The sequence below is a fragment of the Xenopus laevis genome, chromosome 8L (genome assembly GCF_017654675.1).
Source record: "Xenopus laevis strain J_2021 chromosome 8L, Xenopus_laevis_v10.1, whole genome shotgun sequence".
In the NCBI taxonomy this organism is placed as follows: domain Eukaryota; kingdom Metazoa; phylum Chordata; class Amphibia; order Anura; family Pipidae; genus Xenopus; species Xenopus laevis.
In genome coordinates this window covers 29,539,029-29,556,347 of record NC_054385.1, presented here as the reverse complement: position 1 = coordinate 29,556,347, position 17,319 = coordinate 29,539,029, and the positions used below count along the sequence as shown (strand labels likewise).

Here is a 17,319-nt window from a genome sequence, read left to right as displayed (position 1 = left end):
TTTGCAGTGTATTTAGGAATTTGCCATACCTAAAAATCATGACGGGGGGGGGGGGGGACATCCCTTTAGTCCTGTTTTGTATGTTGCAGTCCATCAACCATCGTAGTGCCACTAAATGTGTTTGTTGACTTAAAATTCCAATTATTTTTCCAGGGGACTGATTATCTTACTCTATACCCTTTATAATTTTTCTTTTGAAAAAAACCTGTGGCCACATGAATTTGAGTGGTGTGTAACAGTGGCGTAACAAGCGAGGTAAACAGACCCCGCAGTTGCTGGGAGGCCCGGGGCAGAACCGCCATCAGAAATCGCAGGGCCCCATTGCGTTCAAAATTTTCCTGGGCCCCCTGGCTGCACCCACTGCAAGCCCCACCTTCAGGTTCCACCACTCCCCACCCCACAGGTCCGCACCCACCACAGAGTAAAAAAAAAAACAAAAAAAGTATTGGGGCTAGGGGTTCCCAACATTTGTTTAATAAAAAATAAAAAAGATATTGGTGGTCAGGCCCCCATAAAAAAACATTTGTGGCCAGGCCCCCCCCCATATAAAATATTGGTGGCTAGGACCCCACATTGAGAGAAAAAATATTGGTGCGGGACCCCCCCCCCCCATTTTATGCAGAAAATTGTGGCCCAGTGGCCCTTAAACGTCCGGCCATCCGAAAGTCCGCAGCTCTCAGAAAGATGGGGGCCTGGCTAATCAAGTAAGTTGGCGTGGCCGGGCCCCCTTACCCTCGGACCCCCTACAACTCTCCCCCCTGTCCCCCCCTGCCCGGTAGTACAGGGGGCCCGGTAGGGGCTTTGATTCCTCCTAGTATGTGCAACCGGCAGGGACATTTCTGGGGCCAGAGCACGTTCACGTCGAATGCAGGTGATCCACCTAATCCTTCGCTCTCCCATCGTGAGGCGGGTGCTGTGAGTTTCTGTGATTACCTGCCGACGGGGGGGAGAGTGCGCACTGCTGGAGGGAGCTGGCGGGCCTGTTGGCAGGATAAGCAGTGGTGGAGTCAATGCCCAAAACCAACCATTTCCTTTTTCCAGTGGGCCATGTGACGCACAACACACTGACCATCGTGTGCCGGAGAGAACCTGAGGGCCTTGCGGTTGTGTCACTGGCTTCTTGCAGCAGCTGGTACTTACAACCCACGTGTTGTTTCCTGTCTCACACTTGGCTAATTTAAGCAGGAAAGCTGGGATCGAGCTCCTTTTGAAGGCCTTAGTCACATTCCTTGTTAGAACTTTTTCTTTTCATTCTCTTTGCGGTTCTTAGAATGTTTCCACCGTGAATGGTGCCCAAAATAAATGTAGTGTGGCAGGTGTGAATACCGTTTTCATTTGAGAAGACCGTTTCATTGCAAGGACATGCGAGTGCTGGAGTTGGAGAGAACCTTTTTCTGTGTGGTGCTTGGGAATACTTGTCGTCTTATTAAATGCCCATCACCAACTGCACTGCTTGGGTGTTCGTGGGGGAAACAGGGACGCCCCACCTGTGGCCCTCCAGTCCTTACTCTACTTTTAGTTCTTTTTTATGTAAGCTGAATGTTACTTTCATTTCAGTGCTGTGCAATATGTTGGGATTTATTTAAAACATGTTAGTAATAATGATAATAAGAATAATAATATTGGTTTATATCATTTTAAAATTTTTTAATATAATATTTAAAATTTTGAATTTTTGTACAGTCAGGATTGATTATTGCCCAGAGTTTGCTGCATTTACTGAATCAGCTGCTAGGACTATTTTTTTTCAGGAAATGCAACATTATTGGTGTGTGGGTATAGCTACCATAAGGGGGCTGGAGAAGGTACTACAAACAGGTGACCCTTGGCAGAGGCAGGTTCGGACTGGCATTCAAAGTAGGCCCAGATATTTCTAGCATGCAGAGGCTCAAACAGCTCCGCCACAGGTCCAATAAATAACGTATTTCTATGGCATGTTACAGCAGCCCCTCTGGCAGGGGAACTAAAAGATGTGCAAAGTTTCTATTTGAGAGCCACTAAGTGGGCAGAGGTTGTGGTGAGTGGGTTTGATTTGATGGATCATAGACAGACAGGTCAGGTCAAATGGAGAGTGTGTGGTAGATCAGAAGCAACCCCATATATGCAATATTGGGCATTTTTTTCATTGGGTTAGCGGTTGCCACTTTTTGGCCCGGTTTTAAACTGGCAGGGGCTATGACGCAGTGAACGGCGGTTTGGTTGATCGCCCCTCCAATCATAGGGTATCCTGTCCAGTTTAACTAATTTGGAAAACTGGCCAGGCAGTTTTGACCTGGCAGCCCTTAAAAAACCTGGTCAAAACCAGACATGGGCAACCCTAATTGGGGTCCCATGTGATCTATGGACTAGTAATTAGGGGGTAGGGTCTGCCCTTCCGAGTTACAAACTTACCATATAGTCACAGTAGCATATGCAACCGGCGGGGACCATTTTGGGGGATGGTGCTGCTTATCCAGACCTTCTGCAGGGCTTCTGATTTTCTATCCAGAGTGCCTCACTGCCTTTACTGATTATTAAGTGGAGCGATTGCGCTACACTTACGTGCCCTAAACTCAAAAATTGCCACTGTGCCATCCTTCTATGAGTTCTGAGAGTATTTATACATGGATTTTGCCACTGTGCCATCCTTCTATGAGCTGTGGGGTATTTATACAATAAATTGCCACTGTGCCATGATTCCATGAGTTCTGAGGGTATTTATACTTGGAATTGCCACTGTACTATTCTTCTATGAGTTCTGGGGATATTATACATGAAATTGCCTCTTTCTTTCCTCTAGCCCCACGTTTCACTTTCAGATCTTGTAACCTTAATATGACAGGACCTGAGGTGAATGCTGTTCCCGCACATTGCAAAGCAGTTATAAAGGTGGGGGCTCGAAAAGCATTGCCCTACCTAAGACCCCATCTAGTCTTAATCTGGCTCTGATCATGGATGAGCTGAAGGTACATGTGGTAGGGTGGATCCTGGGTCTTCCACGATTATGTGCAGAGGGTCCCTGAAATTTTTTTGCAGGGGGGGTCACTCTTTTTCCGTTCTCTGAACTGTTGCTTCTGACTCTTGAACAATGTATCTCTTAGCAACTTCCCAATATCAATTTATTCCTCATTCTCACTAGGTTTATAGTCATGTGTAACTGTCATAGTGATTGGCTTTCACTCTTTTTCTGTTCTGTTCCTCATTCTTTTCTGTTCTCTGAACTGCTGGTTCGGACTCCTGAAACAATGTAACTCAAAGCAACTTCCCAATATCAATTAAGTTCCACATAAGGTGCTTAAGACTGGAATATGAATAGGCGAGGGACTGAATAGAAAGATAAGTAATAAAAAAGTAGCAATAACAATACATTTGTTGCATTACAGTGCATTTGTTTTCTAGATGGGATCAGTGACCCTCATTTGAAAGCTGGAAGAAGAATTCAAATAATTCAAAAACTTTAAAAAGAAAAAATGACGACCAGTTGCAAACGTTGCTTAGGGTTAGCCGTCCTATGACATACTAAAAGTTACCATAAGGGTGAACCCTTTATAACCTACACCCTTAAAGGCATTGCTTTAAAGCAGGAGACAGCCGTTTTCTTCTCAATGATGCAATTTCTTTTGCTTATATTTGAATGTGCACATTAATGTTTGGATATGGATCATCTTAAACTCTGATCATTGATTCAGCAAATCCATGATTCAGTAGTAATACCCATTAATTTTAATGTGAAGCAATACTAACGCCTATTATTCCATTGCCCTAAAGACACTCTGATCTGGCATTATTAATCTCATTAAGGGAGCTCCGTATTGGCGCATGCGCAGTTGGAGCATTTTCCCGGTTCGCTACAACTGCGCATGCGCCGAAAGTGATGGAAATGATCAAAGGACCAGAAGAAGGCCCGGAGTTTACCGAAGCGGCTGAAGATGGCCCCTTGAGCTCCACTGTGCTGTCTCTGCAACAAGGGGGTAATTACCGGCTTAGGGGGTATTTACTTGTGTTAACGCCTGTCCAGGGGGGGAGTAGGGAGGGGTGGGACTATGGAGGGTAGGGTTTTTTTTTATTAGAATGGGGGTTTAGTTCTCCTTGTGTCACTGCGGGTTGGGACAGTAGAAGAAATAATGTTACTGGAGGGGCTGAGAAATGGGTTTCAACAGTGTGCATGGCCCTGGGAAAAGGTTTCATCGCTGTCCACACTATGGCAAGCTCAGGGCTTATGGTCTGCAGGTACAGGTTGTACCTTTCAATGAAATAGCAATAGCCATAAAATACACAAGTAGGAATAACTATTATCACATTTGGTTTATTTGTAATTTGATTAAAATGTATTTCTCTGTCCATGTCAAAAGTACAGGGAGATGTGCAACTTAACGCCCTCCGCTGTGGTCCTTAAACGTTATTAGACTTCATACTGAAAGGAATTGTTCAGTGTAAAAATAAAAATGAGGTAAATACTGTAGATAGGCCGTGCATAGGGTTGCCACCCGGCCGGTATTTTACTAGCCTAGCCGATAAAACACCTGCCAAGGGCCGGTATTACAAATTTACCGGCAATGTAGTTGCCGGTAATTTGTAATACCCTTAAGAAAAAGCCCTTGGCCCGCCCCCAATTTGCTCAGTATTTATCAGGTTTTTTTTCCAGGTTTCTGTCCATCGCGTGTGTTGCTCCGCCCCTTTTGCATCACTTTGTGTGGCTCCAACCCGTTTACATCACAGACCGCCCCTTTTGTTCCCGCCCCCCCCCTGGCTGGTAATTTTTTGAAAAGGTGGCAACCCTAGCTGTACATGACCTAGCGATGAAGCGACAGTTAAAGGAACAGTTCAGTGAAAAAAATAAAAACTAGTAAATACTGTAGATAGGCTGTGCAAAATAAAAAAAAATCTAATATAGTTAGTGTAGGGACCCATAGGTTTTACTATGTTCCTATGGCTATAAATCCCTAACCTTTACTTCGATAGTTACTAGGCAAAAGCCTATGTATCTAATTTCTAGCTCTATTGGCATAACCAGTAGTTATTGGGCAAATAGTGTAATGACCACCTCCTACCACACTTCAATATAGTGGCTCCTGGTGTCCTTCCAGCTGGGTTATTCCCACTGAGCCTGGGTACACCAAGGCCCAGTAAAGCCACCACCCTAAAGGGACAGCACCATTAGTGTTTAAATCGGGGACCAGGAATCCCCGTGAATGAGGATTAGTAAGTGCTGGATAGATTGTTTCATAGACTCTCTAGGAGAGTGAGATAGACAGCTTATATAGCAAGAGCAGTTGTGTGCTCCATCAAGGATCAGTAGCAGGGAGTAGCTTCCCAAATGGCTTCCTTGTATGCCTTTAGTGAAGGGACCACAGTGGATAGGGTGTTAGGCTAGACTTCTTCTCCCTAACCACTCCACTGGATGGGATCCGGACCACTTAGAGGTGTATCTGCCTGAGGGAATTGATGTACGCTTGACTACTATGCCTTATGGGAGTCACATCCTTCATTGCTGTATCGTCCTCCTCTATCTACTTGAAACTGTAATATGCTAACACCTCCTCATACGTGAGTAAACCTGTAGTCATTTGCTTTTGCTAAATAACCATCCATTTGTTTCACCCTAAGAACCTCCTCTCATCCAATCTTTTTCCTATTTCATGTACAGTAGCCTGAGTATTGTAGTTCCAATGTAACCCATGCTCATTACCATTAGCTGGACAGTTAACTACTTTAGCGTTACATTAGGTAGCCAAAAATGTAATGTATAAAGGCTGGAGTGACTGGATGTCAGAACACAACTCCCTGCTTTGCAGCTCTCTTGGTTTCTACCAGGCAGTAACCAATCAGTGACTTGAGGGGGGGTCACATGGGTCATAACTGTTTGCTTTTGAATATGAGCTGAATGCTGAGGATCAATTGCAAATTCACTGAACACTTATGTCCATGTTGCCCCCTCAAGTTGCTAACTAACTCAGATTTAGAGAGCTGAAAAGCAGGAAGTAGTGTTCTGTTATGTTACACATCCAGTTACTCCAGCCTTTATACATTACATTTTTGCCTAACTAACTATATTAGAAACACAGATGAGGGATGGTTAAAGAAAGCTGAATAGACACAGGCTGAATATTGGCACAGGATGATTTATGAATATGTAATATTTTGCGTGATCACTCTTCAAGTGGAGAAGTAGAGTTATTGGTCAGATTCCTGATTCAGTATTAATATTCAGTCCATGGACCATCTCTAGCAGTAACAAAATCATCTACTGAAGGATTACACAGCCTTCCCTTCACATATATAGAAATTTGCTCTAGCTGTTCACCACTCTTCCTCTCAGAATTCAGTGTATTCATAATAAGGCACAGCTCTTTGGGTGCAGCCAATAGGGCTAAATGCAAAGTACAAACAAAACATTTTGTTGCATTTTGCAAATGATCCCCTTTATATGCAGGCAGACCATCTAGACATCTTTATCTGAAATAGATGGATGCAAGTGAAACTGTACCCCCTACTGTAAATAATAAGGATATTCGATTTCACTAAGCGGTTGATTCTGCAACCATATAAAGGCACAAGGCTGCAGGTTGAGTTAAACAGGAGACTATCACTTGTGTATTATAAAGGATAATGAACCCTCACTGTAAATTATAAATGTATTAGAAGTCGCTGAGGGATTAGAAGTTATTCAGGGAACTTTTGATGATCACTCATGTATTATAATGACTAATGTACTCCTACTGTAAATTATAAGGATATTAGAAGTCATTGAGGAATTCTGTGGCCATATAAACGCACAAGGCTGCAGGCTGAGTTATACAGGGATCTCTGAGTATCACTTGTGTATTATAAGGGATTATGTATCCCCTTTCGGTAAATTATAAGGATATTAGATGTCGCTGAGGGGTTTTGTCACCATATAAAGGCACAAGGCTGCAGGCTGAGTTATAGAGGGAACTCTGAGTATCATCCAAGTATTATATGGGATAATGTACCCCCACTGTAAATTTTTAGGATATTAAAAGTCACTGAGGGGTTCAGGACCATATAAATGCATATGGCTGCAGGCTGAGTTAGTCAGTTGACTATCACTTGTATTATAAGGGATACTGCAACCCCACTGTAAATTGTATGGATATTAGAAGTCACTGAGAGGTTGTGACCATGTAAAGGCACAGAGCTACAGGCTAAGTGATACAGGTGACTATAAGGGATACTGTACCCCCTAAATGATATGGGCGTTAGATGTATCTGAGGGGTTCTGTGACCATAAAAGACACAAGACTGTGGACTAAGTTATACAGTGGACCCTTAGTATCACACAGGTATTTTAAGAAATTGTGTGCCCCCTACCGTAAATGTTAAGGATATTTGCTTTCACTGAGGGGTTTTGTGACCATATAAAGTCATGAGGCTGCAGGTTGAGTTATACAGAGATATTTGAGCATCATTCATATACTATATGAGACAACATACTCCCTACTTTAAATGATAAGGATGTTAGTATTATATACTGTGTGTATATGTATAAAATATATATATATATATATATATATATATATATATATATATATATATATATATATATATATATATATATATATATATAGATATATATATATATATATATATATATATATATATGAAAGAGAAAGGTCCTAGATTGGACCGAAACGTCGTCACGTTGGCTGTACTGCACATTTAATTATATAAAGAATTTTTCACAGAAATCCCTGGAGTTGCTGGTCATTTGCACACTATATATATATATATATATATATATATATATATATATATATATATATATATATATATATATATATATATATATATATATATATATATATATATATATATATATATATATATATATATATATATAGTATTGGTGCATTCAGGAGACATAGAACTTTTCAAATCTGCTGTGTTCTCTTACATAAATAAATTGTGTTTCTGATATATGTGTTTGATTTATGGGAAACATGATTTTTCTTTCATTTTTTTAGACACTTAGAAACCAATATCTTTTTACAGAAGTGGAATTACACTACAATTCTAGCATATTTTGAAAGCTTAGGTTGTCCTTAAAACGATATTGTTTTTCTGGGTAAACTAAAAGACCCGCCCAGGAAAGGCCCCTAAAGTGAAAGAGCGCAAAATGTTAAAAAATGGTCAGGCAATAAAAGTACCAAATCAGCCAAATTGGCTGGCAGTGAAAGGGTTAAAGAGGAACTCATTCAAAATCTTTTTTGGCTGATAAAAATGTAACTCTAAGCAGCTTCCCAATATCCATTCATTCCAAATTCTTTTCTGTTCTCTGAATTGCTGGTTATAACTCCTGAAACAATGTACCTCTAAGCAATTTTTCCAATAACCTTCCATTCCTCATTCTTTTCTATTCTCTGAACTGCTGGTTTGGACTCCTGAAAAAATGTAACTCTAAGCAGCTTTCCAATATCCATTCATTACTCATTTTTTTTCTATTCTCCGAACTGCTGGTTCTTAGTCCTGAAACAATGTACCTCTAAGCAGTTTTCAATATCCATTCATTCCTCATTCTTTTATGTTCTCTGAACTGCTGGTTCTAACTCCTGAAACAATGTACCTCTGACCCTTAAACGATGTAACTCTAAGCAACTTCCAAATTTCAATTAATTCCTCATTCTCACTAGGTTTATAGACATGTGTAACTGTCACTGCAATTACCTGTCTGTCTCTTTCTGTTCTCTTAACTGCTGGTTCTGACTTTTGAAACAATGTAGCTGTAAGCAACTTTCCAATATCAATTAATTCCTCATTCTCCTTAAGTTTATAGTCATGTGTAACTGTCATTGTGATTGGCTGTCACTCTCTTCCTGTCCCTTTCTGTTTCTCTGAACTGCTGGTTCTGACTTTTGAAACAATGTATCTCTTAGCAACTTCCCATTATCAATGAACTCCTCATTTTCACTTGGTTTATAAACATGTGTAAATGTCATTCCTATTATCTGTCAATATTTGTTAACGGTATTGGCAAATGCCAAATAATACACAGTACCAGCTCCCCCAGTATGTTCCTTTATACTTATTTACTTTCCTTTCCAGAAAATACTCTCTTTCCGTGGTGCCATTGATTTGGCTCGGATTAAAGGTGTCGAGATTGTGATCACTGATCTCAGCAATGCTTGCAGGAACAGATACCCATTCCAGGTAAGTCAAAGAAGTTACATACACACATTGTCTTTTAATTGCCTTCCAATTATCTCAGATGTGGGTATGCACGTGAAAAGAGATGTAACATCATAGGACCCCATAGTCTCATTGGTCTCCTGTTTTACCTCATGCATTTTGTTGACAAAGTCCATGGAAATCTGAATGTGGAGTACTGTGTTGCTACAGGAGTTAATTCTGCTGACAGTCTGCCTTAGAGGGGAGTGTGTGGGGTGAGAAGGAATGGAATGCTTCTCATTAGCCGGACCCCCACTACCACCACAAAAGCTTCTCATAACCTGTACAGAGAGGTACCTAAAAACGAATCCATCATAAACATCCCCCTATATCAACCACATCCATTTATTAAATGCATGTTATAGTTTTACCCAACCTTGTTCTGCACTTGCAGATGTTCATCAGCCCCAGCGGTATTATTTAGATACACACAAACGCACATCCCTTCACACAATTGGTCAGTCACCTTAAGCAGAATGAGGCACAGGAGACCCTCCCTTCAATATTCACCATAGTTATTCAATAAATACAGAGACGTGTTTATGGGAAACCTGTTGGTGGGAACAGGAGATTTATTGATTTAAATATGCAATTATTGTTGGGCATCAACAATAATCAACAGCTGATGATCCAGAGGAAGGCAAAAAACCCCAGCACTTGGCCAATTTGAACTGAGGGTAAAAATTCCTTCCTGACTCCTTCAAACGGCAGTCGGTTTATACCCTGGATCATGGCTAGACACAGACACACACAAACATAGACAAACACTCACAGACACACATAGACACGCACAAACAGCCACAGAAGGCATGCAAATAGCAGGGTTGCGTTGGTGGCAGCAGAACTGTCTGAAGAGTCTTCTGGTGGAACACTGAAAAGAAAAAGTTTAGAAATGATTAAAATAAGAATTAATTACAGACTAATACTTGTTTTTTTTGTTATATAAAAGGCTCATTCTCTGCTACCTGGCATGGCACCTTTTATTTTTATATTGATCACCTGGTGCCAGTCTTTCTTCCAGTGAGAAACCCATTCCCAAAGGTGGATATGTGAGCCAATGCTACAGCAGTCCTATCAGAGTTACCTACCTCCCTCCTCATTGGCCTACTAGAGAACCAGAACTGATATCTGTAGTCTTGGCTGGATTCTTACCCAGAGTACCTGGCACAACCTAAAGGCACCCCTACACCGACCTAGCAGTTACGCACCATGAGCGATCAGCACGTGAGTGTAGAAGGAGCCATACCCACTGTGGCCGCCATTCTTTTATTCTACTAATTTGGGCAGCCCATATGATAGGAACAGCAGGAGGTGAAATAGAGTTGCACTGGCCAACATGGAGCATCTGCAGATGAAAAGCAATAGCCCATAATTAGATACATTACCTAAATCCTCTAGTCCTTCCTTGGCCGCTTCCTTGGAGGAGCTTCTTCTTCTCCATCTGCTCCTTCCTCTTCATTCCTTTTCCTCTTCATTCCTACCTGTTCTTTCACTGCAGGAGATTGCTCCTCCATCTTCTCCTGTTGCTCCTCTTGCTGTTCTTTTCCGGGAGCTGCTTCTTCCTCCTCTTCTTTTTCTTTTGCTCCTTCTTTCCCCTGTGAGGCAAGAGCTCCCTCTTCTGCTGCTGCAGTGGCTCCATCCTCCTTTTCTTTAGCTGCAGGAGTTTGTTTGTGCGTGTGTTTCTTACTAGGTTTGAAGGGAAGAAAATGTCAAATATTGAGTCATTATTGTTATATGTTTCCAAAGTATTGCAACTACAATTCTGATCACTGGAGGATTAAAATAGCCAGATAGACTTGTACCTAAGTAATAACATTGTACCTTCTGCACACCTGTCCCTACTGTAACATATTGGGCAGTTACTGAGCTGAGTAAGTTCCATGCTGGGTTTCACCCAGTGATACATGCGGAGATAGGTGCTATGGTTGTAGGGACCTAAAAAAAGTTCCACAAGTTTCTGTGCTATTTATTATTAGTATGGCCAAAGCACCCAGAGCTATGAGAAAACATCTATTTTTTGAATGTGTTATGTGCCAGTAACTGTAATTGAAAGTGTTAATTGCAAAGTACATACCGAGCAGCTTCCCGCAGCTTCTGCTCCCTCAAGAGCTCGATTTGAAACTGGCAAAAATGATCTTTGATGGTCTGTGAGCACAGGGGAGGTACAAGGATAGGAGCAAAGGGGAAAGAAAGGAGACAATTAGAATTATGGCTGTATATGTGCTGCTAATAGTACCTTTTAAACACCCAAGAAAAGCATCAGGGACAGTGATCCCAGGTGAACTTACATTCTCCAGCCGCAGATACTCATATTTCTGCCTCCGGTTTTGCAGTCGTGTTGGATGACCCTGTGGAAGAAGAGAGTCAGTGTTAAGCGCTTCTTTGTACCAATGCCATTATTGTGCCCATGTGGCCCCTTGTAATAAAACTCTATGCAGTGTCTGTGCATTACCCCATTTTTGTTGCTGGTTAAAATGGCACTTGGATGGGTAACTTTAGGTGCCCCCCCCCTCCCAGGGGAGCAGGAGAGAGAGAATGAATAATATTGTTCTTAATTATTATAGAGACACACAGTGAATAACAACCTCTTCTATAATAATAATAATAATACTAGTGACACTTACAGGAGGCAGCTTGGCATTCTTGAGGGAGGCACGTTCCCTCTTGAGCACTTCCTGTAACATAAAGAATGAAGCGTGAGATAAGAGCTGGCTGTCTAATATCATTTGTTCCCTATTTATCAAAACCTCTATTCTGCATTACATACCAGTGAGTCGAGCATTAAACTGTATTGGGCAATGTTCTCCTTAGCCCTCATCCTCGGGTCCTCAATACACGTAAGAAGGAAGTGTTTTCTGAAAAAGAAAAATACCACTGAGCATTAATAAAATATTTTCCAGCCTTATTGCCCTTGCAATTACCCCCGGGGCAAAAGCAAATGATTCCCAACATGTCCATTTATGTTTTACTTACATGTTGAAGTTCTTGCTGTATTGGACCCAGTAGTGATCTTCTGCAGGAAAAACACATTTCCATTAAATACTGAGCTAAAGGGTGAAAGGAATTCACATATAATAAAACTAACAACATTAGGAACTGATAAAGAATATTGTATTTTACCGTAATAAGAGGCAAGGGCCTCAAAGTCTGTATATTCCTCCCTGAAGTTCTTCAGGACGGAGTACAGCGTCTGTAAGTGAAAGGAAAGAGCATTAGTGACAGAATACTAAAGGGCTCTAAATGCTGCTCATAGTCAGTCTCACTCCGAGGAGAGTAGAGACAGAAAAGGGTTTGTGGTTTCTATGGGGCAAACATGCCAGGAATAAGGACATTTTATTCTGAAAAGGAAATAAACATAGTGATAGGATTCCCTGGATGTCTGTTCTACCTGCACAGATGCAAATGGTATGGCAGCTCCCACCTATATGTATAAAGGAAACGGCGCAGACAGCCAGACAGCTGCTTATGGAGAGCTTATATAGAAGAGTGAAAGGGAAACACCAGTTCAGATGAGAGAGGAACTTTTAACACACAGGCATTACCTTGAGAGATGGATTTCTCAATGATTTCTCCATCGTCGAAATCTAAAAGGACAAAAGGACATAATCAGGCAAAATGAAGCCACAGTTAAAGGGTTTGTTCACCTTTAAATTATTTTTTGTATGATGTAGAGGGTGATCTACTCAGACAATTTTCATTCGGTTATCATTTGTTATTGTTTGTGGTTTTTGAGTTATTTAGCTATTTTTCAGCAGCTTTTAAAAACGTTAATGAAGACCAATTGAAAGTTGCTTAGAATTAGCCATCCTATAACATACTAAAAGTTAACTAAAAGGCAGTCCATCCATTTATTTCCTTATCTGTATTCCCCCATTTATACGAAACATTGTTCCACTCAATGATAAAAGCCCATTATTAATGCTGCTGATGGATTTGCTTCTTATAAATCCCATATACAGTAACCGTATGGACTCATATGCACAAAGCCACGTGGGACTCCACCCCCCCAAGTGAATTTAGGACAGACTCGCTGAAGAAGAAATCGTGTGCTGTATCAGTTGAATTTGCAAGATTACCTCTTAAAGAAGATTCTCCTAAGGGGAAAAAAAGGGGGCGGCACAAGGCCGGCCACCCCGAGGGAGGCCTTCCCTAAGGAACCCCTGGCTCTCTCTTACACTGTTCAGATGAAGATGTTATTAACTGAACAATGGAGAAGCCAAAAAAACTCAGATGTTATTAGGCAGGTGTGAAACACAGAAGTCGCTGTCCAAAAATGCAGGAAAAGCACTGTAGCAATCTGTATAGAAAAGAGAATAAAAAGACAAGTTAATGAATTTAGTACTTAATATTGCCTATATAATACAGAGGAAGGCAGAGCTCTATTTTCCCCTAAACTTGAGCTTTGTGTCACTTCTAGCAGGTACTGGGCCTCAGTCTCTAGAATGCTGGAAGTTTCCTCACACAGTCAATTTGCTGAAAGCCCTGAATAACTGCCAAATCCTGGTCTGTGTCTCCCAACCAGCACTAACATTAAAGGCATCTCCCAAGCACATTTTATGGGAAAAGTCTCCAAATTCACTAAAATCAGGGAGAGGAGCATCATCTGCTAGTCTGGGGGCATCACCCAACCTTTTCCCTTCTTTCTTTTACTATAGTAAAGGTTATTTGTCAGAAAATCTCTCAGATGGAATATACACTTAACACAGATCCAACCAACGGACTAAACCAACTTTCAAATCCCTAGGGTGAAGTCTCCTCTCTTCTATGGGACCTTGCTGTATGTCCTCCACTTATTTGCTATCATCCCTGCCTGTCCCCATGGCACGTGCATCTGCTGTTCTCCCCTAGTTCCAGACTTGTATAAAGGGAACATGTATTTAGCTACAATGTTGGTACATAAGAGCAGGGCTCATCATACACCCAGGGGGCAAAGGGCAAATCTCTAAGGAGCCTGTCAATACTGGGAACACAAATTAATCAGCTTATGGTGTGGCACAGGGGTCTCCAAATGTTACCTTCAGTAGATAATGTGAATATCTGCCGACAGTCCTGCATTAATTGCCAAATCCAGGGTCTGTGTCTCCCAACCAACACTAAGATTAATGGCATCTCCCAAGCAAAAGTTAGGGAAAAAATCTCCAAACTCACTAAAATCAGTGAGAGACACAACACCCGGCTAGCCTGGGGGGCAGATATCGCCCCAATTCCCCCTCTTTTTGCACTAAAATAAGGGTTACTTGGCTAAAAAATGCCCAGAGGGAAAGTTTGCTTACCTCTCACCACAGTGCCAACCAACGGACTAAACCAACTGTCAAATCCCCATGTGGAAAGTCACCTCTGTTCCCTGCTCTTAAAGGGGAAGTGTCCCTTGTTGATGAGTGAGGCATTTATTTCTAATTAGATGTGCACTACATACACAGCCTATTAAGTACACAGAACATTGCTTTGTATGTGTGGTCTTTTGAATCACTGCAGTTACTGCGCTGCCATATTTGTTGGATCCATTCATTCATCAGCCATGGTATCAATCAGTGCTGCTGCTGTTGCTTAGTTTGGTACAACCGGTTTGGGCCTTTGCTTGTAGGGGATACCTTCAGGTAGATATGGGGGTTACAATTGTATTTATTGCTTATTGAGCATTTTGTGATTATTTGGAATATGTCCAGCCAATCTTGCTCAGGGATTGAGGTTTGAGTCCATTTCCCAAGACAAGTACAGTTGGGTTAGTTGGGGAGTTTGTGTTCCAACAGGACCCTGTACGTTAGAGTCTGTGACGTGTATTTATAACGCTCTATGTTTCAAAGCTGGTTAGTGGTCTATACACAGTATTTCCTATTTCCTATTCAGCTGTAGGTACCTCCACTTGTTCCCAACTCATTGCTGTTCTTTGTTTTTTAGGAACATGGGGATATGGTCTTTTTCCGTGCCTTGAAGGTGCCTCGATTGAAGATTCTGGAGCCCAAAAACAGTTTTGTATCCCTTATCTTCAATCCCTGGTAAGTAGTCAGTATTGTTTCTTATTGGGGTCAGTGGTGATGGATATGGAGCCAGTGAACAGTTTTTGTTTAGCTTGTGCCATATAATTAAGCTATTGCGTATCAGTGGGTGTTCTAGGATGGGGGTGGGGGTTTTTGGATGTACAATTTATACAGGCATATGGTATGGTACATACTAATTTGTATAGGAAATACATTAGCAGAAATTCCTTGGGTTAGCGAGCAAACTCTTTGTATCTGCCGTCAATTCCCCAAGAGTCTTTAAAATTTTACATAAATAAGACTCTTTTTTTTGGATTCAGGTCAGGTTTATTGAGGGCAAAAGGTGAGATGTAACAGCAAACGTTTGGTAATGGATACAGTTTCCAATAGACATAATTAACAGTTCAAACTCGATCTCCCAGTCAGCTTATTGAGATGCGTGGAACTCCGCTGGAAGAATCTGCGCCGAGGAGTAAGTATGGGGTGTGGGGCATCTCCGGGGGGGGGGGGGTAGTTAGCCTGGGGGAAGGATGGAGGGAAGTCTACCTGGGGTGGGGGGTATTGGTTTTTTTTCCCCACAGGTTGAATTCTCTTTTAATTTCAGAGTTGAGCAGCCTGCGTGTATAGGCCTTTAGGGGCTTCCACTGCGTGAACTGATCTACAACTCCCCCATTTATCTTGTTAATCTCTGCCATGTCTTCCTCAAGTTACTGCTAAATCTAGAATATGCATCCATGTGGGGTGCAAGGACCACCTAGGTTTGGCTATAAGCGAGGATACATTTAGCCGACGCTCTAGGGGAACAAGGTCTATTAGCCCCAGGGGAGGTACCTAGTGCCGTAGAGAATACCCAGGGTTTTGCTGTTGGCAAATGCCATGTCTTGTCTTGAGAGGATCATATGTGACTGGGAGAAGGAGGAGTATTGCCGAAGTTCTGGATGATGTATCCTCCATGATTCCCCCTGAGGCCATTAGTGGGCCCAAAGTGGTGATAGTTTCTGTAAGTTTATTTGGGCTCCTACGAAGCCTGTTCAGGAACATGTCAAGTATTGTGTTAAATTTCCCCATAGCTATTACTGCTGAGTGTGGAAATTTCAATTTGAAGGAGAGGAGGTGTGTTGTGCACTTCTCATGGTATGGTGGAGGTATGTAGATGTCACTATGACTACTTCTAGGAATTGTATATACCCGTGTATGAATTAATAGTGACCCTAGGGTCTCACTGCAGGTTTCCAAGTCGGAATGGTGTCAATCAGGCTATTAGGGTGGTGACTCCAGATGAGTTGGTGGAATAAGTGGAGTTGTATCCCAGCCCACCCATGGTCTTTTTAACGCCAACAGCCTACACTGCCTTGAAAATGTGACTCCTGAAGAACCACTATGTTGGCACCGGCTTTTTTTTACCAGGTCTAGCACCAATCTACGTTTAATTGGGTCATTCAGCCACCCAACAGGTGCCCTTTAAACACAAGTCTCTTTGCAGGGAGACAGTCAGTAATAGTCAAACACAAGTATTGTTCCAGGGAGACGGTCAGTAAATAGTTAAAGGGGTTGTTCTCCTTTAAATTAACGTTTAGTTTGACGTAGAGAGGGATATTCTGAGACAATTTGCAATTAGTTTTTATTATTTATGGTTTTTGAGTTATTTAGCTTTTTATTCAGCATCTCTGCTGTTTACGATTTCAGCCATCTGGTTGCTAGGGTCCAAATTCATTCTTTTTGCATCACCTGCTGCCAGGAGTTTATCCGGAGACATTATAAATGAATCCACTTCCACCACCAAGGCTCAGACCAACTCCTGTGGATATAAATTCACCTGGATCAAACAGAATACCAGAGCAGGAGAGAGGATGAAACCAAAAACCACCTGAAGGCAGAGAGACAGCAGTGGTCTCAACAGTCACATCCAGGCAGGAGGCATTTTCCCCGAATTCAGAGAAGGCAGAAAGATCCAGCCATTCGCAGCAAATGGAATGGTCCAGTTATGTACAACACACACTGGCCCACCATTTCTTACTGGTAAGTATACATGCACCCATGCCCACATTTCTAAACTGGCCCCTTCATACTATATGTGCGCAGTTCCATGCATGCATGTGCATTTGTGTTATCATACCATACAATGTAGGTGTCATTATTATGCTTCACTCTTTTTGGCAAGACCATAGGTAGGGTG

At 41.8% G+C, this 17,319-nt stretch overlaps 1 protein-coding gene across 1 annotated transcript; it reads right to left on the bottom strand.

Moving 5' to 3' along the window:
* Window positions 1-9,704: 9,704 nt before the first annotated feature.
* On the bottom strand, window positions 9,705-13,478 carry LOC108704526 (putative uncharacterized protein DDB_G0287113). The gene is made up of 10 exons (XM_041572633.1): window positions 13,242-13,478; window positions 12,708-12,749; window positions 12,286-12,355; window positions 12,139-12,178; window positions 11,933-12,020; window positions 11,790-11,840; window positions 11,454-11,513; window positions 11,240-11,310; window positions 10,551-10,851; window positions 9,705-10,036 (listed from the first exon to the last, which is right to left on the bottom strand). Exons 2-9 carry the CDS (start codon window positions 12,738-12,740, stop codon window positions 10,560-10,562), a joined length of 705 nt encoding a protein of 234 aa, XP_041428567.1. The 5' UTR covers window positions 12,741-12,749; window positions 13,242-13,478; the 3' UTR covers window positions 9,705-10,036; window positions 10,551-10,559.
* Window positions 13,479-17,319: the final 3,841 nt, after the last annotated feature.

Excerpts from the sequence above, each read along its gene's own strand:
- LOC108704526 (XM_041572633.1), bottom strand. The coding sequence starts at position 12,740 with ATGGAGAAATCATTGAGAAATCCATCTCTCAAG. Across the intron at positions 12,179-12,285 it reads GGCCCTTGCCTCTTATTACG|AAGATCACTACTGGGTCCAA; the intron begins GTAAAATACAAT and ends TTTTTCCTGCAG. Across the intron at positions 10,852-11,239 it reads AAGCTGCGGGAAGCTGCTCG|TAAGAAACACACGCACAAAC; the intron begins GTATGTACTTTG and ends CTTCAAACCTAG.